Below are 27,954 nucleotides of genomic sequence, written 5' to 3'. Positions count from 1 at the left end.
GGTGAACCATGAGAGACTATGGACTCTGAGAAACAATCTGAAGGGTTTGAAGAGGTGGGGGGGTGGGAGGTTGGGGGAAACAGGTGGTGGGTATTAGAGAGGGCACGGATTGCATGGAGCACTGGGTGTGGTACAAAAACAATGAATACTGTTACGCTGAAAATAAATTTTAAAAAATGATTAAAAAAAAAAGCACAGACGCAACCACATCTAGTGACCAATTCTTCTCCCAACACCAGGAAAACCACCTGCGACAACGTTCCATCACACACGTGAAGGCTCTTCCATGGAGTCGGGAGCACATTGGGACAGGTTTTATGCCACTGCAATTAACATCGTCTTGGTGGCATTAGATTGAATTCAAGAATTTAGCTAACTATTTTAAATTTAAATTAGCAATTTTAAATTGGAGATTAACAAGCACTTAGAGAAAGGTGTAAGAATTGGAAAGAAACAGATAAAACCATATGTGCAAATGACTTGACTGCGTATCAGAACACCTGAAAGACTCAATGGAAAACTACTTGAAGCACATATATTTATGTCGTTTTCCTACATGCTCTGTTTCTGGGTCTCTCTTTCATAGAACCCCACACTGGGTCAGGGTGAAATTGAGACCTCCCGTTTGCACCAATTCCTTTCAAGTAGGGGACATGGACAGGAACAAGATCATCCAATAAATCGCTCTAGATGTTTTCTTTCTTTTTTTTTTTTTAAGATTTTATCCATTTATTTGACAGAGAGAGAAAGATCACAAGTAAGCAGAGAGGCAGGGGGAAGCAGGCTCCCCATTGAGTAGAGAGCCCAATGCGGGGCTTGATCTCAAGACCCAAAGATCATGACCTGGGCCAAAGGCAGAGGCTTTAACCCACTGAGCCACCCATTCGCCCCTAGATGTTTTCAAAGGGGAAGCAACATGCTAGGACTGTCTCCAGTATCAGCCCTCTCCAAAACCATAATTTTCTGAAGTGGCTTATTCTTCTGAATCTAAGAGGTTGGGGAGCATTTCCTTCTCAGATTGAAAGCACCTGTGGGGAACAAGTCTTACAGCCCATTACCTGGGACCTGGGATGCTAAATGCTTTCCAAGCTGTGCGGTGAAGGGGATGATGGGACATGCCAGCCCCACCCAGTGGGAGGGATGATGTTCACCGGCTGGAACCACAGAGCCTATTAGGGCTGGGGGCAGGGCAGACCCAGTTCTTTTCTTTCTGCTTTGGGAGATGGGCTTGGCAGGAAGGAGCCAGGGAGCCTAATTCCCTTCGGGGTGAGTGTTGTGTTTTTTCCCTCCTGTCTCCATCATCGGCAGTATCTCACTTTCTTAGTTACAATGACAGACACTCAGGTTCACCAAGTCCAGTTGGCCCGTATCAAAAACGCAAAGCAAAGCTAGAGAGTCGCCTTTGAAAACAACCAGCTCTGTTTCATTGATAAAATCCTTACCACTCTCTGAACCCAGTTTTCCTGTCCCTGAAGTGAAGTCCTAAGTTCTCAGTCTTTATTTTCCCAGTTATTAATAGCTGAGGGCCAAGAGACTGTCAGAGCTAGCAGAATCCTGAGACCAGAAGGAAATATCAGAAGGTCTCCAGGGACTCCGTGGTCTATGGTAGCCATTAGCTGATAAGATTAAAAAATAATAATAATGATAACCAAAAAAAAAAACCCCACAAAAAAGCTGTAGTCACGAAGAGGAGACAGCTTTGACACCACCTCCCCACCTCCCCCCAGGTATTCCTTTTCAATAAAGACCATTATCATTCAGCCATTCATTCTCCTTCCGGTTAGGAAGGAGACTTGACTCCAACTGCTGGTTTCTGTCAGTTTTGGCCAATTTAGCTAACCTACGTAAAGCTCATTTTTTCTCCTTTGTAAAATGGAGGAGAAAGGATCTACGTGATAGACTACAGTCACCAACTGTACATTAAATTCCCCAAAACTAATTCATAACTGAAAGTTTGTACCCTTTGGCCAAAATCTCCCCATTTCCCCAGGCAACTCTTATTCTGCTCTCTGGTTTTATGAGTTCATCACTTCAGATTCCACAGATGAGTGAGATCACATAGTATTTACCTTTCTGTATCCGGTTCGTTCATAGTGTTGTATGTTGTAAATGGCAGGCCTTCCTAGTTTTTAATGGCTGAATAATAACCCATTGTATATAAACCTCCTTTTCTTTACCCATTTGTCCACTGATGGGCACGTAGACTGTTTCCATATCTTGGAATTACTGCGAATAATGTGAGCATGAGGATGCAGATATATCTTCAAGATACTGATTTCATTTCCTTTAGATGCATACCCAGAAGGGGGATTGCTGGATCATAAAATAGTTCTATTTTTTAATTTTTTGAGGAGCCTCCATACTGTTTTCCATATTGGCTGTACCAACTTACATTCCCACCAACAGTGCACCAGGGTTCCCTTTTCTCCACATCCTCACCTGTTGTCTTTTGCCTTTCTGGTAATAGTCATCTTAACAGGTATGATATATCTCGTGGTTTTGTTAGCATTTCCCTAATAAGTAGTGATGTTGAGCATCTTTTCATGTATCTTTTGTTCATTTCTACATCTTTGGAGAAATACTAACTTAGGGCCTTTGCCCATTTTAATGGGGTTTTTGCTTCAGTTTTATGTTGTTGCTGTTGTTTTGTTTTTGTTTTTCATTGGGTTGTATGAGTTCTTTATATATTTTGGATGTTAATGCTTATCACATTTATGATCTGGAAATATTTTAGTCTATCCTGTAGGTTGCCTTTGCTGTGTGTACAAGCCTTTTAGTTTGATATAGTCTCATTGTTTTGTTTTTGCTCTGTTGCCTGAGATTTGCCCAAAATCTTCGCCAATATTAATGTTAAGGAGACTTTCCCATACGTTTTCTTCTCAGAGCTTTACAGTTTCAGGCAATACATTTAAGTCTTTAATCCCTTTGGAGTTAATTTTTGCATATGGTGTAAGTAAGAGTCCAATTTCGTTTCTTTGTATGTGGGTATCCAATTTTCCCAACACTTATTGAAGAGATTATCCTTTCCCAATTGTACATTCTTGGCTTCATTTTCAGTTATTAGTTGACCATATATGCATGCATTTATTTCTGGGCTCTAGACTCTGTTCTACTGGTCTGTGTCTGTTTTTATACCAGTACCATACTGTTTTGATTACCATAGCTTCATAATATAACTTGAAATTGAGAGGTGTGATGCCTCCAACTTTGTTGTTCTTTCTCAAAATTGTGTGTGTGTGTGTGTGTGTGTGTGTGTGTGTGTGTGTGTATATATATATATATATATATATATATATATATATATAGTGATTGTGTTAGCTTTTCAGGGTGTTTTGTAGTTCCATACAAATTTTAGGATTGTTATTTCTATTTCTGTGAAAAATGCCATTGGAATTGTGATAGGGATTGCATTGAATCCATAAATTGCTTTGGGTAGTTTGGACATTTTAACAATATTGAGTATTCCAATCCAAGAACATGGGATCTTTTAATATATTTGTGTCTTCCATTTTTTTTAATCAATGTCATATAGTTTTCCACATACAGCTCTTTCACCTCCTTGATGAAATTTATAACCAGATATTTTATTCTTATCTGGCTTTGGTATGAGAGTGATGTTAGTCTCATAAAATCAGTTTGGAAGTGTTCCTTCCTCTTCAATTTTTGGAAGAATTTGAGATTAGTATTACTCTTCTTTCCATATTTGGCGAAATTCACCAGGGAAATCATCTGGCTCTGGGCTTTTCTTTTGGGGGAGATTTTTGATTGCTAATTCCATCTCCTTACTTGTTAATGATTTGCACCTGTTTTCCATTTCTTCATGATTCAATCTCAGTAGCTTGTATGCTTCTAGAAATTTATCCATTTCTTTTTCTTTATCCAGTTCATTGATGTGTAATTGTTGATCGTGATCTCTCATGATCCTTTGTATTTCTGTGGTACCAGTATTAATGTCTTCTTTTTTATTTCAGATTTTGAATCCCCTCTCTCTGTTTTCTCATGGTTAGTCAAGCTAAAGCTTTGCCAATTTTATCTTTTTTTTTTACTATGTTATGTTAGTCACCACACAGTACCTCATTAGTTTTTGATGTAGTATTCCATGATCATTGTTTGCATATAATACTGCAACAACTCTTAGTTTCATTGATCTTTTCTAATGTCTTTCCTGTCTTTATTTCTGCTCTGATCTGTATTATTTTCTTCCTTATGCTAACTTGGGGCTCAGTTTGTTCTTCTCTTCCTAGTTCCTTGAGGTGAAAAGTTGGGTTGAGATGTTTTTTTCTTAATGTAGGCTTTTTTGCTCACCTATCAGGAATGACAGAATCCAAGAGTGGAGGTGAAAGCTGGGTGCTTGCTTAAGCAACCGCAGGGGCCTTCTCCTCTCTAACTCCCCTTGTCCTCCATGCTATTTGTTATTTGTTAGAGAGGAGAAGGGAGTTGGGGGAAATTGGAAGGGGAGGTGAACCATGAGAGACTAAGGACTCTGAAAAACAATCTGAGGGTTTTGAAGGGGTGGGGGGTGGGAGGTTGGGGGAACCAGGTGGTGGGTATTAGAGAGGGCACGGATTGCATGGAGCACTGGGTGTGGTGCAAAAACAAGGAATACTGTTATGCTGAAAATTTAAAAAAAGCATCCGCAGGGGCCTTCAAAGGTTCAAAATCATTGCAGTGAGTCAAAGGAAATAAAACATCGAGTTAGTGCCCAATACATGATGACTTAAGGGAAATATACAGCAAGTTCTCAGATGATGGGGATAAGGATTAAAAGATGGTAACAATGAAAATTCAGAGGAGCAATTGTATGTAAGCAGCAGGTTGACTAAGAAGTGAGTCTCTCCCCTGCTGGCAATGTCATTGTTTTCTTTCTTCCTCTCCACATTCCACTTCTTGCTCATAATAATCATGAAGGAAGACAAAAGAAGGATGAGACAGTGGATGGAGAGGAACAACATGCCTTTGATTCCAGATACTTTTTATAAATTCCCATTGAATCTTTAAAATCATCATTAGCCATCAGGGAAAATCAAATCAAAACCACATTGAGATACCACCTTACACCAGTTAGAATGGCAAAAATTGACAAGGCAAGAAACAACAAGTGTTGGAGAGGAGGTGGAGAAAGGGGAACCCTCTTACACTGTTGGTGGGAATGCAAGTTAGTGTAGCCACGTAGGAAAATGTCACAGACCAGCATGAGAAGTCCAAGGGAAGAACAAGAGAGAATGGTGGGGAATTAAGAAAGACAAGAGTCAGAAAGCTGGGATTGGGAGGTCTCCATGGGCTGATAACCCAGTGGACCCCCAAAATGCATGAGAGACCTTATTTTATGGTTCAATAACAAGAATGTTTTCAAGGAACTTGAGGTCAGATGACCACAAGTCCCATGTAGCCGCCTTGCTTTAAAACAAAAGTTCATTCAAGCATATTTACAGAGGAACTCAAGAACCATGTCAGCTTGACCCAGAGTGCTTATGTAAGCCAAACCAAATAGTGAGTGACCAGCAGGGATTGCGAGAGCTAGCCTTTGGTAAAGTTCCTTTGACTGCAAGGACCGTGTCAACTTGCAGTCTATTCCCCACAGGAAAACAGTGTTGAGTTTCCTCAAAGAATTAAAAATAGAGCTACCCTATGACCCAGCAATTGCACTACTGGGCATTTACCCCAAAGATACAGATAAAGTGAAAAGAAGGGCCATATGCACCCCAGTGTTCATAGCAGCCATGTCCACAATAGCCAAACTGTGGAAAGAGCCAAGATGCCCATCAACAGATGAATAGATAAAGAAGATGTGGTCCATATATACAGTGGACTATTACTCAGCCATCAGAAAGGATGGATACCCACCCACCATTTGCAACGACATGGACGGGACTGGAAAAGATTACGCTGAGTGAAATAAGTCAAGCAGAGAAAGTCAATGATCATGTGGCTTTACTATGTTGTGGAATATAAGGAATAACATGGAGGACATTAAAAGAAAGAAGGGGAAAACAAGGGGAGGAAATCGGAAGAGAAGACCAACCACGAAAGACTTTGGATTCCAAAAAACAAACAGAGTTTTAGAGAGGCAGTTGGTAAGGGGATGGGTTGGCCCAGTGATAGGTATTAGGGAGGATATTGGTTTTGCAGGGAGCACTGGGTGTTATATGCAAACAATGAATCTTGGAACACTGCATCAAAAATTAATGACATACTTATGGTGACTAACATAACATCATAATTAATAATAATAAAATGAAGTAACTGTGGCATACATGTAAGCCCCAAATAAATGTTAGCTATTGTGTGCCTGGCACAGCTCCAAGTGTACCTATAGATTTGTCTCTTTCAGAATCCTCACACCCCCATCAACAGGTATGCTCTGGTCCCAGGATCAAAGATCAGAAAAGAGGCAGAGAGGTGCTGTGATTTGGCCACTTACCTTGCTAATACATGACATCAAGAATAAAAACTACAGAATGGATTTAAGTCCAAACCCTAAGCCTGAATACTGGACAGGTCCTTAGGTTTTTCCACAAGCAAAGAACCTTGAGGGGGAAGGAGCTAAAGAGAGTATCTGGTGCATTGTATACTCTACCAGATATGGATTAGATAAATCTGTCTTCTTGAGTGGGTTTTCATTTACTTATATTTTCATGTCTCCACAGGTCTTGTCTGTTCTCTCTTCCAACTGACTGGCATCATCACTGGCACTAAGGTTCTAGGTCTTGAGTGGAGATGAGTGATGTAGATCTGAAGTCTGGCCCTTTTGTCTGCTCTTCCTCCAGCTCTTCCTCTCAGTCTTCCCCCTGTTCTTCCTCTTCCTCTTCTAGCTCTCCTTCTCCTTGTTATTTAATGTCATCCTTGAAGTCCTCTGCCTCCTCCAACTCTCCTTTTGAAAATGGAGTCATGCTGTACATGGCCTATTTAAGCAAGGAGGGTCTGCAAACATTCAAGCAGCTTTTAGTGGATGAGAACCCCAGGCCTGGATCAGTCCAGATCACCTGGGACCAGGTCAAGACAGCCAGATGGGGAGAGGTTGTTCATCTCTTGATGGAGTTCTTCCCCGGACGACTAGCTTGGGATGTGACTCATGACATCTTTGCCAAGATGAACCAGACAGAATTGTGTCTTCGGGTACAGATGGAGCTAAATTGTGAGTAGTAATCTGGTATATAAAACGGGGCTGGGGGGATACCTGGGTGGCTCAGTCAGTTAAGCAGCTGCCTTCGGCTCAGGTCATGATCCCAGGGTCCTGGAATGGAGTCCCACATTGGGTTCCTTGCTCAGCAGGGAGCCTGCTTCTCCTTCTGCCTGCCACTCCCCTGGTTTGTATCCTCTCTCACTCTCTAGCAAATAAATAAATAAATCTTTTAAAAATGTTTATTATGTTTAGTTAGGCACTGTATAGTACATCATTAGTTTTTGATGTCGTGTTCAGTGATTCATTAGTTACATATAACACCCAGTGCTCATCACAACACATGCCCTCCTTCATGCCCATCACTTTCTTACCCCCTCCCCTCATTCCCCTCCCCTCTGAAACCCTCAGTTTGTTTCCCAGAGTCTCCCACGGTTTGTCTCCCTCTCCGATTTCTTCCCATCAGTTTTCCCTCCCTTCCCTATGATCCTCTGCAGTATTCCTTATGTTGCACATCTGAGTGACACCATATGATAATTGTCTTTCTCTGCTTGACTTACTTCACTCAGCGTAATCCCCTCCAGTCCCATCCATGTTGATGCAAATGGTGGGTGTTCTTCCTTCCTGATGGCTGAGTGATATTCCATTGTATATATGCACCACATCTTCTTTATCCATTTGTCTGTTGAAGGGCATCTCGGCTCCTTCCACATTTGGCTATTGTGGCCATGGTTGCCAGGAACATTGGGGTGCACAATAAACAAAATCTTTTTTTAAAATGGGAACGGGTTTGAGTATTAAAGAACTAAATACTTTACTGGGTACCCATACTGGCCACCTGAACAAGAAGGCAAATAGTGGAGTATGATGATGACCAACCCCCAAACCCAAAGACCATCACATTAGCATAGTTTTAAAAAACTTAACCAGATACTGCTTATCTGGTATCTGTAGATACTCTATCTTCATTATTGATGGGTTCCATGTGTGTGAATTTGCCTATTCACTAAAACTTATTTTAACTCCAAGATCAGTCATTGTGGCACTTTCATAGTCATTTATGGACATGTAGGTTGGAGAAAAATTGGACACTGATGTTCCCAGATGCAGCTGAATAAAGCAGTGCTCTGCCTTCTGACCTGTGCCCTCATCCTGTAAATCAGTGTCCTTTCCACAGTCTATTTGGTGTCACTTTTTTTATGTTTCTGTGTATCTCGTTGTTGTTTAACCTGTCCCCCAAGTGTGGTGGTGAAGGGATGTTCATGAATCAATAATACATATTGAATAAGATTTCTTTAAACAAAAACACACGTAGACCGTGGTTATGCATTGAAGAGCCGAAATGTTGTAAGCAGAGGCTACAGGAATCTAACCCTGTATTCATGGGGGCACGGTATTGGTTATTTGAATATTTACAGTAATTTTATAGAACTTAAATAGCCCGAGTAAGAGGAGTTAGTGACTATGTGTGTGTGTACACACATGATTATTTTCATATACATCTAAATATGTAACACAGACACACGCACACATATATGTGCACACTCATAGATTTTAAAGTGTGCATGTATCTCATAAACACATATGCATGTGTGTTTGTGTGTATCACTCCCTCTGTGTTTGGATGAGCTATCGATTTATGTTATTGAATACTTCTTCAGTACATCCTAGAACAGCACCATTTTCTTACTTCCTAGCATCATGGTGGAGTCTAGGCCATTTTCTTCACCCTGGACTAAGTTGGTGAGAGAATGGGACTCTGGGATCCTATCCTGAAAGGGCCTGTTGCTTCCATGTGGCTTTCCCTGTCTTGTCCGTCATTCCGGTGCGACAGTCTCCTTTCTTGTCTGTTCCAGACATTCTGCCCAACCTGGAGCCCGAGGACTCAAACCCAAGAGAAATGCCAGTGAATTTGGAGGAAGGAGAATCTGGTATGTGCTGGCATTGTGACAAAGCCTGGAGGAAACCGGGCTTTGGGTTGGGGTGAGAAGCTCAGTTTCTGGGGCGAGACAGATAGTAAATTAGTATGTCAGTGTCTGTTCAATGAATCAGAATTTTAAGAAAAAAGAGTAGTTACGGACACACCTAACTCAGAAGTCCAGCCACTAGCCCAGCGGGAGGCATTGAGTGATGTCAAGGAGACATCACTTCTGTCCTTCTCCTGGCTCCCTCTTTTTCCGTGGGACTCAGCCTTGAGTGGTCCCTCCTACCACAGTGGCCATCTTGACCACCAGCTACCTCCCCCATACACTGTGCCTGCTTAGCACCATCGGCAGAAAGAGGAGTATTTTCTCATTTCTCCAAGCACTCATCCCTGAACTGATTCAGCTGTGAATGAACTGGTCACGAGCTCAACAATGAACGAAATGATGAAGCGCCCTGGTTCGTTAAGACTGGCCCATGTACTTCAGAGAGAGCTTGGTGGTAGGGCCACCCACAGCCCAACAGAATAGACCAAGAGTGGCCAGGGGTGGTTTTCCGGAGAACCACTGCAGTGCTGTTGCCAGATGGGAACAGTTGGTAGGCAAAAAAAAAAAAAAAAACAGCAAGTACCTTAATCCCTCCTCTTCTCCACTCCACCATCCTGAAGCATCAAAAGTTGGATTCGAGAAAGAATTCTGTTCATGTGAATCAAGTTTGCGCTTCCCAGTCAGGTTGTATGAAGAGATGAGGTCAAAAGGAGCTGAGGGCCCCAGGGCAACACTCTAATCTGTTAGGAAAGCACACGGAAAGTGGGGTATGGGATCCCCAGTTCTAGCCATTCAACAAACACTAGAGGGCTGACGGTTCTGACACCACAGTCTGAGCCAGAGTTGTAAAGTCTACTTATTTTGGAGACGGCAGGCTCGAGTCTTAGAGCTTCTGTGACTTGCTTACCCTCATAAATCCAGTAAGTAGACCTTGAACTTGCAGTAAGCTTCCTCCTATCTATCAGCTGGAGGTGGAGGGAAGGAAGTCAGAGTGAGACATCATGTATAATTTGTAAACTTTCCTGTTGAGGGGAGGGGAGAGAGAATCACAGGTTGAGATAAAGGCTGTGACAGATCCTATTAACTCCCTAGCCCACATCTCCTGTGTTGACAGAATCCAATTTATTTAGGGATAAAATGGACCCAGCCCTAAGGGAAATACTTTTTCTCCAGGTTTCCTTAAAGTTGGGGTTAACCATCTGATGGCTCTAGGCCATGAGATACAAGTAGAAGCCTCCTGAGTGTTTCGGTTTGTACTGATGGAAGTATACATGACCTGCGAACATGTCCCTTCTCCCCACGATTTCTGCTTTGAATGCAAATATAACTCACGACATAATGATAACATAACTACAATAGCAATCCTCTCATCATGAAGCAAGAGGTGCAAAGGGCGTACTTACAGAAATGTGGTGTTACTTGGCCCTGAAGCTACAAAACCACCCCACCCATTTCAACAGCTTTACACACAGATCCCCCTATTTCTTAAGGAAAAAGCAGCCCTTTTCTGTTTAAGTCACTTCAGATTGACTTTTCTGATTACCCACGGCTTCTTTATTGGTGTAGGGCTGTCAGGAAAAGAGCATGAAATGTGAAAGTGTGTCATGGGACTTGATGTAGATGTCAAGGCTAGCTTTCTTCTCATTCGATCAGTTCTCGTACACAGCTCTGACCCTGTACCCTGTCTCTCTCCCACCCTGCTAATCTAGATAAAATACAGGCGTACAAAGTGCACGTGACAGATGAGTATTCCATGACACGGACGATGACCACCTGGTCTGGGAGCCATGCAGACTTCTTCTACCAAGACATAGAGAGACACGAGAGGTTCTTACCATGCCTTTTTCTTCCCAAAAGACCTCAAGCCAGACAGCCCAAGACTGTGGTCCTACAGGGAGTCGCTGGGGTTGGAAAAACAAGTTTGGCCAAAAAGGTGATGTTGGAGTGGGCGGAAAACAAGTTCTACCGCCACAAGTTCCAGTGTGCTTTCTACTTCCATTGCCGGGAAATGGCTCAGGTGGATGAGCAGAGCTTCGCAGAGCTGATTGCCCGTAAGTGGCCTGGGTCACAGTCTCTCATGTCCAAGATTATGTCCAAACCAGACCAACTTCTGCTCCTCTTTGATGGCTTTGAGGAAGTGTCACTGACCCTCACGGATAGACCAGCTGACCTGAGTGATGACTGGATCCAGAAATTGCCCGGGCCTGTCCTCCTGGCTAGTCTGCTGAGCAAAAGAATGCTTCCCGAAGCCACCTTACTGATCACCTTCAGGTTCACATCTTGGAGGAAGCTCAAGCCCTTCCTGAAACACCCCTCTTTCATAACACTCACGGGGTTTAGTATGGCAGAAAGAGCCAAGTACTTCAGGACATATTTCGGAAACAAGAGGGATGCTGATGAAGCCTTGAGGTTTGTCACGGGAAACACAGTTCTCTTCTCCATGTGTCAGGTCCCTGCAGTTTGCTGGATGGTGTGTTCCTGTCTGAAACAGCAGATGCAGAGAGGAGCAGACCTTGCACAGGCATATCCAAACGCCACAGCTGTATTTGTCCAGTATCTGTCTGGCTTCTTTGCCACCAAGCCTCGAAGCCCTCCCAGGAACACTCATCAGACACGACTGGCAGGTCTGTGTTACTTGGCCGCAGAGGGCATGTGGAACATGAGATGGGTGTTTGACACGAAAGACCTCGAGCAGGCCAAGCTAGATGAGACCGCTGTTGCTACTTTTCTCCGTGTGAATATTTTTCAAAGGGTGGCAGGCGACGGAGACCGCTATGCATTTGCCACTCTAAGCTTCCAGGAGTTTTTTGCTGCCTTGTTGTACGTTCTGTGCTTCCCACAACAACTCAGAAATTTCCGGGTGTTGGACCGTGTTCAGATCATACGCCTGATAGCATATCCCGGAAGAAAGAAAAACTATCTTGCTCAGATGGGGCTCTTCTTATTTGGCCTTTTAAACGAAACGTGCGCTTCAGCTGCAGGGAAGTCATTTGGATGCAAGCTGTCCCTGGGCAACAAGAAGAAGTTGCTGAAAGTGGCAGCCCTGTTGCATGAATGTGGCCCACCCACACTGCACCACGGCGTCCCGCAGCTGTTCTACTGTCTGCATGAGATCCAGGAGGAGGCATTTGTGCGTCAGACCCTAAGCGATTGTCAGAAGGCTGCTTTGATCATCAGCAAGAAGAAAGACATGCAAGTGTCTGCCTTTTGTCTTAAGCACTGTCAACGTCTGCGGGATCTAGAACTGACTATGACCCTGACCATCCCCCACGTGGGCACACTCAGCCCGGATCCCCTCCATTCTGCTGAGTGAGTGCTCTCATCTCTCCTTTGGCAACTTGTGCTTCCCAGGGACCTTGCCTACCGTCCCCCAGCCATTCAAAGCGACCAGCTGTCCTGAGGTCGTTCCTTACACACGGTGCTGCTAGGATGCAGATTTCCATGCTAAAACGGGGAGAATCCTGGAAGCAAGATGATTTGTTTACTTTCCTTATCTCTATCCTGCCTGCCCTCCCCTCCCTTATATGTGGGGACCTTATTACACCTGTCATCCCCACTTCTGCATATCACCAGCTTGCTGGTCTCTAGGGAAGTGCTGTCCAATGGGACTTTCTGTCACGGTGGAAATCCACAAGCTATGTGACACTAGGAGCACTTGGACTGCAGCTCGTGGGACTGAGGCAGTGCATTTCAAATCTTATTTAACTTCAATTAATTTAAATTTGAGTAGTCACATGTAGCTAGTGGCTGCCGTATTGGGCAGTGCAACTCCAAGGGAGATTTCCTTTCAGTGCAAAAACATCACTTCCGTTTTTAATTAGTGAAAAAAAACCTGAAAACCACTTGTCCTCATCAGGGGACTATCACATCTCCCTTCTTATTTTCCTACCAAACACCTTGAAAACACCATTTCTAGTCACTGTTTCTTCCCTACTCCCCACTGTGATTTGAAGTGGGTGTCCTGGCTTCCTGGGTAAGAGTTTGAGCTCTCCATCTCCTCCCAGAACCAACTGTGTGTCTTTGGACAAGTTCAGCTAACTTTTCTGGGTTGCTGTTTCTTCATGAGTAAATGATTTTTTACAAATAGTACAAGGTTTTTGGAAGGTTAAGTGAGACAATATGCATGATACACCAAGCCTGTCCCAGCCTTTAGCTCCTACCAATAAAAACAAGCTACAATTACTAATGTGATTTTTATTCCCACCATTCAACTGAAACTCTCACAGAAGATCTATATTTAAACAAATATAGTGAACTTATTTTTTCTTAAGAAGTGACAGTTTGTACTGACCACTCATTTTTTCGTACAGTTCTCATACTGGTTCATATTTTTTTAGCCATTGCTCTGAACCAGACACAGTGCCAGGTATTTTTACTTTATGTGAATTATTCATTTTAACGTTGCCATTGGGCACCAGGAAGCAATGGAGGTCAGGTAGATTTGTAACTTGTCCAAGGTCACACAGCTGGTTGAAGCTAAGACTTAAACTGAAATTGGACCTCTGATGGCTATGATGAAGAGCCAGAAAACTAGACTTAGGCTGGGTATTGGAGTCACAGGAGGGAGCACAATCCTTTTTGCTGCAAAATTAGAGTGCTTCCCTCATTCCCTAGTTGCTCTGTGTAAAGGAGCCACAGTCTCTTCCAGACACGTGGTTTTTCCATGAAAGCCAGCGTGATTCTTAAGTGTGTTGATGGGTTGTTGTCAGATTCTTTTAAAATATCCTCTAATAGTCTGATATATGGCTAGATAAATCAAATGGACCTCTTCTGAAGTTAGGGGACATCTAGGTTCTGCTCTCTTCGTTGTCATGTCAAACGGTGCCCCATCTTCATCAGGCACATGTGAGTTTCTCCAAAGCAGAAGTAAGCAAATTAAGCCTGGTTGTTTTTATAAATAAATCTTAATCGGATGTCAGCCATGCTTGCCTATGACATCTGTTCCAACTGCCACCACATGGCTACTCCAGAGTTGGGAGGCTTCCACAAATCGCTTGGGCTATGAAAGCCGAATGTATTTGCTGGTCGACCACTTACAGAAGAAGTTTTCCACCCCCAGTGCTAGGGTATGTTTTTAGAAAAGGAATTGCCCAATCGCAGAGTGCACACATCACATCACATTCACTTTCTATCACAGATAGCCCCAAGTTGCTCTCCGGGGAGCCTTAGGGTGTCACGTGTGGGATGATCGCACAGGAAAGATCTTCCCATGTCCCCGAGCAGCTCCACGGCTCCCTGTTGCACATGGTTGGTCTTCCCAACAAAGACTTCCAAAGTCTACCCGTAATGTCTTGAGATAAGTCTGAATAATTTTAAAACCTAACATTGGCAGAACTCTTAAAAGGTGAGAAATTGGGGCACCTGGGTGGTTCAGTGGGTTAAAGCCTCTGCCTTCGGCTCAGGTCATGATCCCAGGGTCCTGGGATCGAGCCCCGCATCGGGCTCTCTGCTCAGCAGGGAGCCTGCTTCCCCCTCTCTCTCTGCCTGCCTCTCTGCCTACTTGTGATCTCTGTCTGTCAAATAAATAAATAAAATCTTTAAAAAAAAAAGGTGAGAAATTTCCTTCATGTTGGTCAGTCTGTTGATAACTTTTGGGACAGTTCTTGAAGAGGGTTCGTATACTTACCCCAGCTTTTTGGAGCTGTGATTGACGTATAGCCTTGTGTACGTTTAGGCATACAACATAGTGATTTTCTATATGTACACATCGCAAAAGGATTATCACAATAAGGTTACTTAATATATCCATCTCCTCACCTAGTTACAGTGTGTGTGTGTGTGTGTCTGATGAGAACTTTTATTCTCAAATGACTTTCAAATACACAATATGGTATCGTCCCTGATAGTCCCAGCTGATAGTCACCCCCTAGAATCTATTCATCTTATAACGTATCTTATAACTTATATTCCTTTGACCACTTGTATCCACTTCCCCCACCCCCATACATGGAGTTTGTATTTTTTTTAATATCAATTTTATTGATTTTACTTAAAAAATTATCTTTCCATAATTATAAAAATTGTTAAAATATGTGCAAAATACTTTGTATTGCTTTTATGTGTTTGCATTTAAAATGGGTGGGAAAGGCACGTGGTTTTATTTTATGGGATTTCGTTCTGAATGCAGATGACATGCTAGTGTAAGAAGTTTTCTGAAATTTTCTTTTTTCATCTAATACGTCTTAGAACTATTTTAACGTGTGTGTATACCTTCTTCAGTGAGGTGTCCTACAGTCTTCTGGGTGCACTGGAGATTATTAAAGCAGTTCCCCCCTCATTTGCATCTATCTAATACAAACAGCATGAAAGAAAAATCCTCACAGAGTCTCTTGGCCAGCATCTCTGAAAAGACTGCATAGGGGAAAATGAAGGGGAAAATGAGCAGGTCCTTCCAGAGTCCAACTACATCTCATATTGGTCTAGCTGTGGATTTTCCTTTCCTGCACTCACCATGCCAAAAGAAATTAATTTTCCCTTATTCTGTTCCTACATAGACTTTTTTCTTTTTTAATAATTTTATAAGCAAAGAGTAAGAATATAAGATAAAGCTATAATTCAATGTCTGCCCCCATAGAAATCCTAAGTGATTAAAACAACAACTCTCTTTCTTCTGAAGTCATGGGGAAATCTAGATATCCTTATTTAAGAGCACAAGTCTTCCTGGTATAAAATGAGAACTCTTGCAGTGGTATTCCTGGGCATTTTTTTTTTTTTAATGAGAAAGACTTACTGGAATCGGAAAGAATCTGTGATCACAACCAGGGCTGGGAACATCAGCCCTGGGTTTACAAGTAGATTTTCTCAAGTTTCACCTCTCACAATGATTTGTGTTCTCTTTCCTCCCTTGCACATAGACCAGAAAGCAGTGACCAGTGTTTTCTCTGGTGGCAAGAATTCTGCTCCGTGTTTAGGACACATGAGAATTTGGAAGTCCTGACTTTGACCAACACTTCTTTGGAGGCTGAGTCAGTGAAGGTTCTTTCTGCGGCTCTGAGACATCCTGGGTGTAAACTGCAAAAACTCATGTGCGTACAAACAGACCTTGGCTGGAAGGAATTCCACCAAAAGAGTCTGTTCCCCATTCCATTTTTCTACGCCCTCTCTGCTCACCTAGACTTGCAGAAAGTGTCCTTGTGTACTGTTTTCCCCTTCCAGTCTTACGGAGGCAGAACGGATGCACAGCACTAAGTGTTCAGGTGTGCGGCATAATGTCTTGACGTGCATGTATTGCAAATTGATCACCTTCGTAAGTTAATATTCATCACCTCCTAGAGCGGCCAAAGGGTTTTCTTCCTTGTGGTGAGAAGGATCTTCTCTCTTGGCAACTCTCAAATACGCCGCCCAGCCATGCTGACAGCAGTCCTCGGGCCATACAGCACATTCCCAGTGTTTTTACATCTGGTACCTATGAGCTTGTACCCTTTGGCCGCCCTCACCCAATTCCTCCGCCTCCTGCCTCTAACACCACCACCACCAACAACAAAAAAACCCAATCTCTTTTTCTGAGTTTTGGGTTTGTTTGCTTTTTGAGATTCCACCCATTAATGAGATCATTTTTCCAAAAAGGACATACAAATGGAGTCGTTTTCCCCATTTCACAGATGAACAAACTAGGGCACAAGGTGATACTGTTGATACATCCTTAAAATATGGATTTTTTAATTTTTTAAATTTAAATTCAATTAACCAACATATAATACATCATTAATTTCTGATGTAACATTCAATGATTCGTTAGTTGCATATAATGCCCAGTGCTCATCACATCACATGCCCTCCTTCATGCCCGTCACCCAATTACCCCAGCCCCTGACCCACCTCCCCCCAGCAACCCACAGTGTGTTTCCCAGAGTCAAGAATCTCATGCACATCTTGGCTTGAGTCCATTCTCCTAGCCACTACACCATGTTCTCTCTCACTCTCTGCTTTTTAAGATCCAGAAACCGAATAACTCATCAGAATTCCTTGAAATAGCTCACCAGACATCACGTGGTCCCTAGCCAGTATCTGACCAATTTTGTCTCCTGTTATTATGACGACTATTAATAGCACCCACATACTGAGTGGGCACTGTACATCAAGCCCCGTGCAAAGCCAATTACAGGTATCATGTACATTAGCCCCCACCCCCATCTTAAGGAGAAGGCATCAAGCACTCTCTCTTGTGGCCCTGACGCTGAAGCCTGGAAGGTACATGACCTACATAAGGATCACCCAACCAGGGAGGCCCTGCTAAGCTGAGGACCCAGTGCAGACCTCACAGGAAAGCCCTCATGTACTCCTAGATGAATTGAATCTAGAACTGATGAGCAAATGGACAGGTGTTGGTCAAAATGTACAGAGCTCCAGGTTGAAGTCGAATAAATTCTGGGAATCTGATCGTCAGCATTGTGGCAGCAGTCAGCAATATTGTACAGTATCCTGCAAAGGATTCTCATCACACACACAAAAAAAGAAATGATAATTTTGTGACAGGATGACAGTGTTACCCAATGCCAAGGCAGTCACCATTTTGCAGTATATTAATGGATCCAATCAACATGTCCTGCAGCTTAAGCTTACACATTGTTATGTGTCAATCACACCTCAGTAAGGAGATGAGATCTGATTGTAACTAGGCACTGTTTCCCTCTCCAGCTTCAGATGTGTGCATCCCTCCATGCTGAACAAAGACTTAATCCAAGTTTTGATTGAAAACCAGTATCTGAGCTACTTGGAAATACAAGGCACGGAAGTGAGACGTGAGGCCATGGAGTTTCTGTGCACAGCCTTGAAATGTCCACAGTGCTATCTGCAGTGTCTGAGGTAAGATGAGCCTGGGGTCTGGTGAGACCCTTGTGCCCAGACTGTTATTTCCGAGGTGGGGTTACATGTGCAGTCTTCCTATCATCCTTCTTTTGATCTCATTGTTAGTTTTATTTGGCTTTTTTTTTTTTTAGGTGTACAATGTGATGACTTGATATACACACACATTGTTCTTAGCTCACAGGCTGTACAAAACCAGGTGGCCAAGAGACCTGGCCCACAGCCAAAGTCAGCCAACACCCAGTGCGCGTTCCTGAGGTTGTTGCATTTGTGCAGTGGGGTGCTCCCACTGTGCGTTCAACAACTCCATGTCAGTGAATCAGCCACTGTGGGAGCATCACACTAGACATTGGCAAACACTGCACATCAGGGCTTTTTTCTCCAGAGTCAGTAAACACTTACCAGCATCCTCACCAGACTTTCTGTGTATTCCATTGTCCCAATAAAGCTTGGGCAACCTCCTGTTTCCACCAGCCAGCTCTGGTCCTTCACACCTGTCAGAGCTGAGTGGAGCCTGGAGGCTTAGGTGGCTAGACCCAGAGGTGGCTCAGCACGGTAGTCGGGTAAAGGTCGATGTCAGGTGGAAATCTCGCTTAACAAGATGGCGGCTGTGATCTCATGGGAGTGAAATCTCAGTTCTTTGTCTTGAAGATTGTTTGACAGAGAAATGTAAAATTGAGGTCCTGTTTCATAGATAGAGCCCAGTTGTAAGCCTGTGCCTGCTGGTTATGGCCCCAAGTGTCTATTATTTGATACTTTGTGACTAAGATGCTGAATTTGATGCACGCTTACCAGCTGGAGAAAATGAGCATCCTTCCTGGAGTTGCTCTTGCATGAAGAACAAAGATGTGGGACAGTAGATGGGATATATGCAACTACGTGGGTACCATTTTCCCCGGGAGTTCAGGCTTGGCATTTTTATGTGGACTCCATAGGCTGGAAGACTGCTCAGTTACCCCTAAAAGTTGGTTGATCTTGCCAAAGACCTTGGAAGTAACAAACGCTAATGCTAATAAGTACCTGCCTGAGCAACGTCTTCCCAGAAACATCACCAGTGGCCAGGGAAGCAAGGGCAGAAAGGAACTACTGGGACTTCATCAAGATCAAAAGCTTTTGCACAGCAAAGGAAGCAGCCAACAAAACCAAAAAGGAACTGACAGAATGGGAGAAGAGATTCGCAAAGGACATATCAGATCAAGGGCTAGTATCCAAAATCTATAAGGAACTTATCAAACTCAACACCCAAAGAACAAATAATCCAATCAAGAAATGGGCAGAGGACATGAATAGACATTTCTGCACAGAAGACATCCAGATGGCCAACAGACACATGAAAAAGTGCTCCACATCAATCAGCATCAGGGAAATACAAATCAAAACCACAATGAGATCCCACCTCACACCAGTCAGAATGGCTAAAATTAACAAGTCAGGAAATGACAGATGCTGGCAAGGATGCGGAGAAAGGGGAACCCTCCTCCACTGTTGGTGGGAATGCAAGCTGGTGCAACCACTCTGGAAAACAGCATGGAGGTTCCTCAAAAAGTTGAAAATAGAGCTACCCTACGATCCAGCAATCGTACTACTGTGTATTTACCCTAAAGATACAAACGTAGTGATCTGAAGGGGCACGTGCACCCAAAAGTTTATAGCAGCAATGTCCACAATAGCCAAACTATGGAAAGAACCTAGATGTCCATCAACAGATGAATGGATAAAGAAGATGTGGTATATATACACAATGGAATACTATGCAGCCATCAAAAACCATGAACTCTTCCCATTAGCAATGACATGGTTGGAACTAGAGGGTATTATGCTGAGTGAAATAAGTCAAGCAGAGAGAGTCAATTATCATATGGTTTCACTTATTTGTGGAGCATAACAAATAGCATGGATGACAAGGGGAGTTAGAGAGGAGAAGGGAGTTGAGGGAAATTGGAAGGGGAGGTGAACCATGAGAGACTATGGACTCTGAAAAACAATCTGAGGGTTTTGAAGGGGTGGGGAGTGGGAGGTTGGGGGAACCAGGTGGTGGGTATTGGAGAGGGCATGGATTGCATGGAGCACTGGGTGTGGTGCAAAAACAAGGAATACTGTTATACTGAAAATAAAAAAAAAAAGAAAAGAAAAGAAATAAGTCAACCAGAGAAAGAATTTTCATATGATCTCCCTGATATGAGGAATTTGAGAGGCAGGGTGGGGGTGTCGTGGGGGGTAGGGAATGAAAAAATGAAACAAGATGAGATTGGGAAGGAAACAAACCATAAGAAACTCTTAATCTCACAAAACAAACTGAGGGTTGCTGGGGGGAGGGGGGTTGGGAGAGGGTGGCTGGGTTATGGACATTGGGGAGGGTATGTGCTATGGTGAGTGCTGTGAAGTGTGTAAACCTGGTGATTCACTGACCTGTACCCCTGGGGCAAATAATACAATATATGTTAATAAAAATAATTTAAAAAAAAAAAAGAAGTAACTGCCTGGAGACATTTGGGATGTATTGCCTGCCAGTGGATCGACTGGAGAGGCTGTCGTAACTCTTGTTGTCATGACTGTTGTTCATGAGTTTGGTGAGTTGAGTGCTTCTGGGACAAGAGCGTTAGTTGGACTACAGAGCTACAGAGAGCCTGGTTTATCTGTCCTCCCGCTTATGACCTAGAACCTCTCCAGCAGTTTTCCTTCCTCAACATTTGTATTGATCCCGGCCCCGCTCTTCATGATAGCCTCCTTCAGCTGGGCCGAGCAGGCCCCTCATGTGTATATTCTTTTTTTTTTTTTAAGATTTTATTTATTTATTTGTGAGAAAGAGAGAGGGAGAAGCAGACTCTCCTCTAAGCAGAGAGCCCGACACGGGGCTCGATCCCAGGAGCCTGGGATCCTGATCTGAGCTGAAGGCAGACGCCCAACTGACTGAGCCACCCAGGCCCCTCTCACACGTGTACACACAGCACCACAGTTCCGCATTGCTTTGAATTTCACACAAGTGGCCTCGGCTAGGACATGTTCTTTTTCTGATCCACGGACATTTTTGTGCTCAGCTGCTTCAGAACCCCATTCCCCGTCACAGAGGAATGGTAACAATTGTGTAAATACGCAACAATGTAGATTTCCGTCCTACCTGCCGCTGAGGTTTGGCTCTTTGCACACACGCATGCACACACAGAGTCCATGTGCACACGCTGTGATGCACACTCCAGCAGTGGGGTCTCCGTGTCACGGAGAACATCCCTCCTCCATCTCACCAGCTCGTGTCTGGCGTCTTTGCACCAGCTTATGGTTGCACCAGCAGCTGGATGCCCTGTCCCGTACCTCCGAGTCCCCATTCGGCCGTCGTCCCCATCTGTATTCCCCCCACTGGCCTTGCCAGTCGGCTAAGCAGGAGATAGCATCTCATTGTTTTAACCTCTATTTCCTTCATTACTATGAAAATGTTTCCATGACCTCTACGATGAATGCCTACTCCTGTCTTTAATGCAACTTTTTAAAAGCGTATACATGTTGTTGTTGTTGTTGTTGTTGTTGTTGTTTGAGTAAGCATTGATTTTTAAAGCTTGCAAAATCTGCCTCTCACAGACTCCAGTGTCTGTGAGTCTGGATACTGCCCACCCACAGTACCCAGTGCATAGTCTTTAACTGTCAGTGGTCTCCTTCCCGTCCTTCCTATCCCTATAACCGTTCTCCTGACCCACGTCTCCTCCTTTCCCCTAGTCTCACAGGAAGGCCGCTACCCTCTTCTTCGGGACTTGTTAGCCCTAAGAGGGAGTAACAGAGGTGTGATGAGGCTTTTCACACGGAAAAGGGGAGCCCAGATGGCAGTGTTCATCTCTCAGTGCGGGGCAAAGAAAGTCTGGGCGTGCACATGAATTAAAGTGATTCCGTCTGTGTGTTTCTGCCCCCCAGATTGGAGAATTGTGAGCTCGCGCTGCTTACCTGTAAAATTCTTACCTCCTCCCTCAAGAGTAATGAGATGCTGACCCGTCTGAGCTTGGCAGAAAGTGCCCTGAAGGACGAAGGAGTGAAGGAGCTTTGCAGCGCCTTACAGTGTTCCACGTGTCCTCTACAGAGGCTGGTGTGAGTCCCAGAGAGCCTCTTCTTGAGGGTTCCCGGAGGAGAATTGAGGGATTGACAGAACCGGCTGTGTGTGTGCACATAATCTCAATCATGAAATCTTTTTTTTTTTTAAGATTTTACTTATTTATTGGACAGAGATCACAGGTAGGCAGAGAAGCAGGCAGAGAGAGAGAGGAAGCAGGCTCCCTGCTGAGCAGAGAGCCCGATGTGGGACTCGATCCCAGGACCCTGGAATCCTGACCTGAGCTGAAGGCAGAGGCTTTAACCCACTGACCCAGCCAGTCGCCCCTCAATCGTGAATTCTTTAAATGACTTCCCTTAGGCGTCAGGATCTGTGATATTGTGATTTACAACACAAGAAATGTGTATTTGGTCTTTGTCCCTGTTTCTGGCACAAAGCTCCCTAAACCCTCGGAGAGAGTGGTGAGAGCTATGTGGTGAGAGCTAGGAAAGTATGTTTTATTATGTTAATGAAGTGACTTTGGGAAAGCACCCAAGGATGGGGTGTTGCTGCCCTAAGGACCAGCCTTGTGATTAGAGGGTTAGAACTTTAAGTCCTTCCCCATGACCTCTGGGGAGGGGAGAGGGGCTGGAGGTGGAACCAGCCACCCACAGCGGATGATCTAGTTAATCACACCTGTGTAATGTAGCTACCATGGAAGCCCCAAAGGACGGGGTCTGAGAGCTTCTGGGTGCGATGCTGGGCGAGTGGCCCACCTGGAGAGGACCCAGAAGCTCTGTGTCCTCTCCCCATGCCTCCTCCCACGTGTCTTTCCTATCTGGTCTTCCCGGGTTCCATCCTTTTGTAGTAAAATGGTAATGTCACGAGTAAATGGCTTTCCTGAGTGCTGGGAGCTGCTTCCGCAAATTAAATGAATCCAAGGAGGGGTCCTGGGAACCTGACTGGTGACTGGCAGCCTGGGATGGGGTTGGAACCTGCAGTGGAAGGAACCACACAGCCTGGGCTTCGGGCCGGTGTCCGGGAGGAGTGAGGTGGGAGAGCCTTCCAGCAGGACTAAGCCCTTAGCCTGCACAATCTGGCTATCTGCGCATAGTGTCAGAATTGAGTTCATTTCTCTGATCCTATGAGTGTCTGGGAGCTGTTTCTTAGTGTGGGGGGACACCCCCATACTAGTTGAAATGGTACTCAGAACACTGATGTCGGGGGCTTCTGTCTATTATTAACAGAAGATAAACTCAGATGGTCTTAAACCATAAAGAAATGTGCTAGCTCGTAAAACCAGAAACGGAGAAAGTGGTACGAAATATCCCCTGAGCCCATGACACTTTCAGCTTCCCGGAGTAGAGCAGGGAGCGGTGCGGGGCTTCTGGAAACGTCCCGCGGCTCTTCACAAGGTTAAACGTGGACCGAACACGGGAGTTAGTGACTCCCCCGCAAGGTGCCTGTGCAGCAGAAACAGGAACATACATTCCCACGGAAATGTGCCCAGATGGTCACAGCGGCATGTTTACGAGAGTCAGAAGGTGGAAACAACCTAAGTGTTGATTGTTGCGAGAAATCCGAGGTGACGGAGGAAACCCAAACGGCCCACGGAGAGATGGGAGAACACAGCTTTATTAACACCAGCGGGCTCAGTGGGATCGTTCCCAAAGACTGAGCACCTGACAGGGTTAGGAGTGAGTTTTTATGGTTACGGGCCATGGGGGATGGTAGCTGGGTATTTTCCAGGTCTCTCAAGGCCCGGACACTTTCCCAGTTCCCCAAGGCCAAATGGCCCTTTCCTGTGGAAGTATAATCCGTGTGGAGGCATCTCAGGAGAGTCCTAAATCACCTGGGGGTGGGGGCTGTTTCTCTTTCTTTTCTTGTTCAAACAGGACTGGGCAACTGGTCTTTTTCTTCTGTCTCAGCAGGAGCAATGACTCGTTATCTTACCTTAGTCAAACGGGATGGCGATTTGGTCTTTTCTTGGCCTTAGCAGGAGCAAAGGTGAGCCAGGGACGGAAAGGGGCTGGAGCCAGGAGTCTCTGTCCGCCTCAGTGATCAGCTGAGGCCTGAATAAAGAGTGTGTGCTGTATCCGTGTGACGGAAGTGATTCAATGGCAGAGAGGAACAGCGCATTGAAATACGCTACATATGGATGCATCTCAAATATATTTCAGTCGGGGCACCTGGGGGGCTCAGTGGGTTGAGTGTCTGCCTTCGGCTCAGGTCACGATCCCAGGGTCCTGGGATCAAGCCCCGCATCAGGCTCTCTGCTCAGCGGGGGGCCTGCTTCCCCCTCTACCTACTGCTCCCCCTGCCTGTGTGCTTTCTTTCTCTAACAAGTAAATAAAAATCTTTAGGAAAAAAATATGGTAAATGAAATAAACAATTTTTTTTAGATGTCGTTGAGATTTGGATTTCATTTGGATGACTATCCACAACCAGATAGAGACTGCTGGGGTTGGGGGGTAGGCTGGGGAAGAAATTAGGAATTGAAAGGGTACAGCGTTTTCCTTCTTGGGGTGATGAAAATGTCCTAAAATTGTGGCAAATGTGCACCTCTGTAAATATACTAAAAATGTTGATTTGTACAATCTAAATGGGTGAATGATATTGGTGTTATTAGTAATATCTTGATAACGCTGTTATAAAAAAAAAAGAAAAAGGCAAGAAAGGAGTAAAATCTAAAGGTGTTTTGGTTGGTTTTCTTGACATGTGTTTCTTTGCAGCCTGAGAAACTGTGCCCTGACCTCCAACTGCTGTCCGGACCTGGTCTCCGCTCTGGATAAAAACAAAAATTTGAGAAGCTTAGACCTTGGTTTTAATAGCCTGAAGGATGATGGCGTTATCCTGCTCTTTGAGGCCCTCACGAAAGCCCAGTCTGGCCTCCAGATTCTGGAGTGAGTTACCCCATCTCCACTTTTGCGACAATGGTCTGTAGAATTCTCTGAGCAGAATACGGGAAAGGGTTTTTGCATTTCTGGATTTTTTCCTCCATTTAGTTGGAGGACTGGGCAGCCTCAGTGCAGGGTTGGGAAAGGAGTTCCCCAGACTGGGAACTTCTTCCCCTGGGGAATTGTTAGAGACGCAAATCATTGCCCTCTTTGTTTCTCTGTCTGGCTTATTTCATTCAGCGCAATGTCCTCCAGGTGCATCCAGCGGGATTTCCTTCTTTCTTAGGGCTGGATAGTTTCCCATTGTGTGCAAATACCACATTTTCTTTATCCATTCACCTGTTGGTGGGCAAGGAGGCTGTCTCTGTGTGGTAGCTACTGTGGGTCCTGCTGTAGGGAATAAGGATGCTGATGTCTCTTGGAGACCCTGGTTCCAGGTCCTTAGATGGGGACACGGAGGTGGGGCTGCTGGGTCGTGTGGAGCTCTGGGGGTGAGCCTGCTGAGCCCTCGACCTTCACGCCCAGGCAGCTCCCATGCATGGTGCACTTGGAGGACCCTGGTTCTAGGAAATGGTCTTGCATTCAGCAGAAGTGTGTTTGTTGGCTGTGGACCCATGCCTGACATGGCTGGTCTTCCGAAATCGACCTTTGTACTTAGGGATTCTTTTATACATATAATTTTTTGTCTTCTTCTCCTACATGGTCTTGGTGCTCACATGCACACCAGCCAACGATTTGACAAGATTCATCCTATTTTTAATTCGTATCGTGGTTACATTAGGTATTTGGAAAAGATTTGGAAACAGCTCTTCTCTGGTGATCAGTGGATGAAAAGGTTTTGCCTCTTTTCTGCCCACGTTTTCTGTTCCCTATTAGTGTAATCTGGGTTTGTAGACTCGATCATCACAATCATTGTTTTCTGTTACCTCTCTGGTTTCTTAGGTTCGTGCTGATAATGGATTTCATTTTTGTTGATACTTAGCTAGTCTAAGGAAATTCAGTGTTTACTGTAACTCATGATTTTTTTTTTTTATGACACCTGGGCGGCTCAGTCAGTCATGCACCAGACTCTTGATTTTGGCTTAGGTCACGATCTCTGGGTCGTGAGATAGAGCCCCATGTCGGGCTCTGCTCTCAGTATGACGCCTGCTGGAGACTCTCCTCCCTCTCATTCTGCCCTTCCTCACACTCTCTCGCGCTCTCTCTTAAAAAAAAGTATTTTTCAAGATTTTTTTTTTAATTTTAAGTAATCTCTACGCTCAACTTAGGGCTCAAACTCCCAACCCTGAGATCAAGAGTCCCATGTGCTACCAGCCAAGACGCCAGGCAGCCCAGGTCATGATTCCTTTTCTCTAGAAACTGAATCTTGGGTTTTAGACATTGATTTCGCTCTTAGATTGTGTGAAGTATAATTTCAAGAAGGAAACAAATTTCCAGATGAGCATTGATGTGGTGTCCTCTAAGCCTTTGATTGTGTGAGAGGACTTTTTAAATCTGTGTTCACTGATGAGCAGTGACTTGGCTGAGTATAAAATTCATGGACCGTCCCCCACTCCAAACTTCTTGATCTAAAAATCCCCTAGATTTCATTCTGTGGGATTCTGGTCTTGTAGAAAAGCCATCTACACTTTCCCCAAGAAGATTCCCAACTTCTATTGCTTATTCTCCTCATTTAAAAAAAAAAAAAAAAAAAAGGCCCTCACCCCCCTGCAGGTCTTACTCATGGTTAGAATTATTTTAGAACGACTCTCCCTCCTCCTTCTGTTGAAGTGATTTGCGTGACTGATCAAGATTAAGGAATGTTTCGGCTGGTGCGCCAAGGGAAAAGCAGGTGCCTCCCTGGGGGACAGGGTCTGGGCCATTCCGCACTAACAAGAAGCTGGTGCATGCCCTTTTGGCTTGGGCAGCTGTTTCCAGCTTGTCACTTCTCAGCTAGCAGAAGGGCGGGGGAGGCCACTGGAAAGAAAGCCAAGGATGCACACACAGGAGATGCAGGGACCCCCAGGGCCCCTCTATCCTGTCTGCTTTAAACTGCTTGTCATAGCCTTGCTCCAAGGGAGATTGTACTTTGTGTTCAAAAATGGGACCCGGGATGCCTGGGTGGCTCAGTTGGTTAAGCGTCTGCCTTCGGCTCAGGTCATGATCCCAGGGTCCTGGGATTGAGTCCCACATAGGGCTTCTTGCTCAGTGGGAAGCCTGCTTCTCCCCCTGCTTGTGTGTTCTCTCTATATATCTAACAAATAAATAAATAAATATAGTATTTAAACAGAAACAAAAATGGGATCCCAAGTGCCCCCTTTCTGTACCTTTCATTCAGCTACACACCACTTTGTCTTTTATGCCCGCTCTGGATTTCTGATAAGTGGTGCTCCTATGGCCTGGCTCCTTTCCGGGCCGGCCTCTCCTGCTGAGCCGTGAGCACAGGGGAACCTGTCCACAGAGGAACCAGAACCACTTGCACACTAGAAGAGTGAAATCAACCATGCTATTCGAATAGATTTATTTGGTAACCTGCCTCCTCGCCCCACCCCCAATCACATATGCACTCCGGGAAGCCGGGGAGGTTTTCTTCACTGTGGCATCAACAATGCCCAGGGCAGAGCCTGATACACAGGGAGTGCTCCATAAATATTTTTTGAATGGACAAAGTTAATGCGCGGTGACAATTTGGAAAGAGGTAATGTGGCTCAACTTCTTGGAGTTGGGGCTTAGAGGGTTGGGATGGGCTGAGCTCTCAGATGTGGGGCACAGCGACTCATCTACTGTCTGCTTCCCCCCCCAGGCTGGAGAAGTGCCTGCTCACCGCTGTCTGCTGCCAGGCTATGGCTTCCATGGTCCTGCACAACCAGAGCCTCAGATACCTGGACGTGAGCAAGAATGACATCGGGCTCAGGGGCAGAGAGCTCCTGCGGGAGGCCTTCCAGCAGCGCAAGGGGAAAGAGAAGGTTGTTCTGTAAGTCTCTGCTGGGCTCCCTCCGCAGAAACAGCCACCCAAGCAAAGCTCCTCAGAAAGAGGGAGACTCTGAACCCAAAAGGCTAGTGAAGAAGTTGTTAGTGTCCCTTGTCTCGTTTCCTTGGGGTTTAGAGTCTCCTTTAGTGGCTGATCAGACTCCACCTCCTGCTTCTGCCTGATGGGAAAGTTGACCTGGA

General features: G+C 44.8%; 1 protein-coding gene across 1 annotated transcript; it reads left to right on the top strand.

The window, feature by feature from the left end:
* The first annotated feature begins 6,834 nt into the window (after nucleotides 1-6,834).
* NLRP8 (NLR family pyrin domain containing 8) lies at nucleotides 6,835-27,761 on the top strand. Its single transcript, XM_032848729.1, has 10 exons — nucleotides 6,835-7,135; nucleotides 8,977-9,051; nucleotides 10,800-12,399; nucleotides 15,945-16,115; nucleotides 17,728-17,895; nucleotides 18,831-18,859; nucleotides 20,407-20,428; nucleotides 21,796-21,966; nucleotides 24,640-24,810; nucleotides 27,587-27,761. The coding sequence occupies exons 1-10, from the start codon at nucleotides 6,835-6,837 to the stop codon at nucleotides 27,759-27,761; spliced, it is 2,883 nt and encodes a 960-aa protein (XP_032704620.1).
* Nucleotides 27,762-27,954: the final 193 nt, after the last annotated feature.

The sequence above is a fragment of the Lontra canadensis genome, unplaced genomic scaffold (genome assembly GCF_010015895.1).
Source record: "Lontra canadensis isolate GAN:19392208 unplaced genomic scaffold, GSC_riverotter_1.0 scaffold206, whole genome shotgun sequence".
Classification (NCBI taxonomy): domain Eukaryota; kingdom Metazoa; phylum Chordata; class Mammalia; order Carnivora; family Mustelidae; genus Lontra; species Lontra canadensis.
Note: the sequence above shows the minus strand (reverse complement) of the source record. Positions and strands in the feature narration are given on the sequence as shown.

What these genes read in the sequence shown, in the direction of transcription:
- NLRP8 (XM_032848729.1), top strand. Translation starts at nt 6,835, where the DNA reads ATGTCATCCTTGAAGTCCTCTGCCTCCTCCAACTCTCCTTTTGAAAAT. An exon ending in TTTGGAGGAAGGAGAATCTG is followed by an intron (nt 9,052 to 10,799) that starts GTATGTGCTGGC and finishes CTGCTAATCTAG; the next exon opens with ATAAAATACAGGCGTACAAA. An exon ending in TGTCCTCTACAGAGGCTGGT is followed by an intron (nt 21,967 to 24,639) that starts GTGAGTCCCAGA and finishes GTTTCTTTGCAG; the next exon opens with CCTGAGAAACTGTGCCCTGA.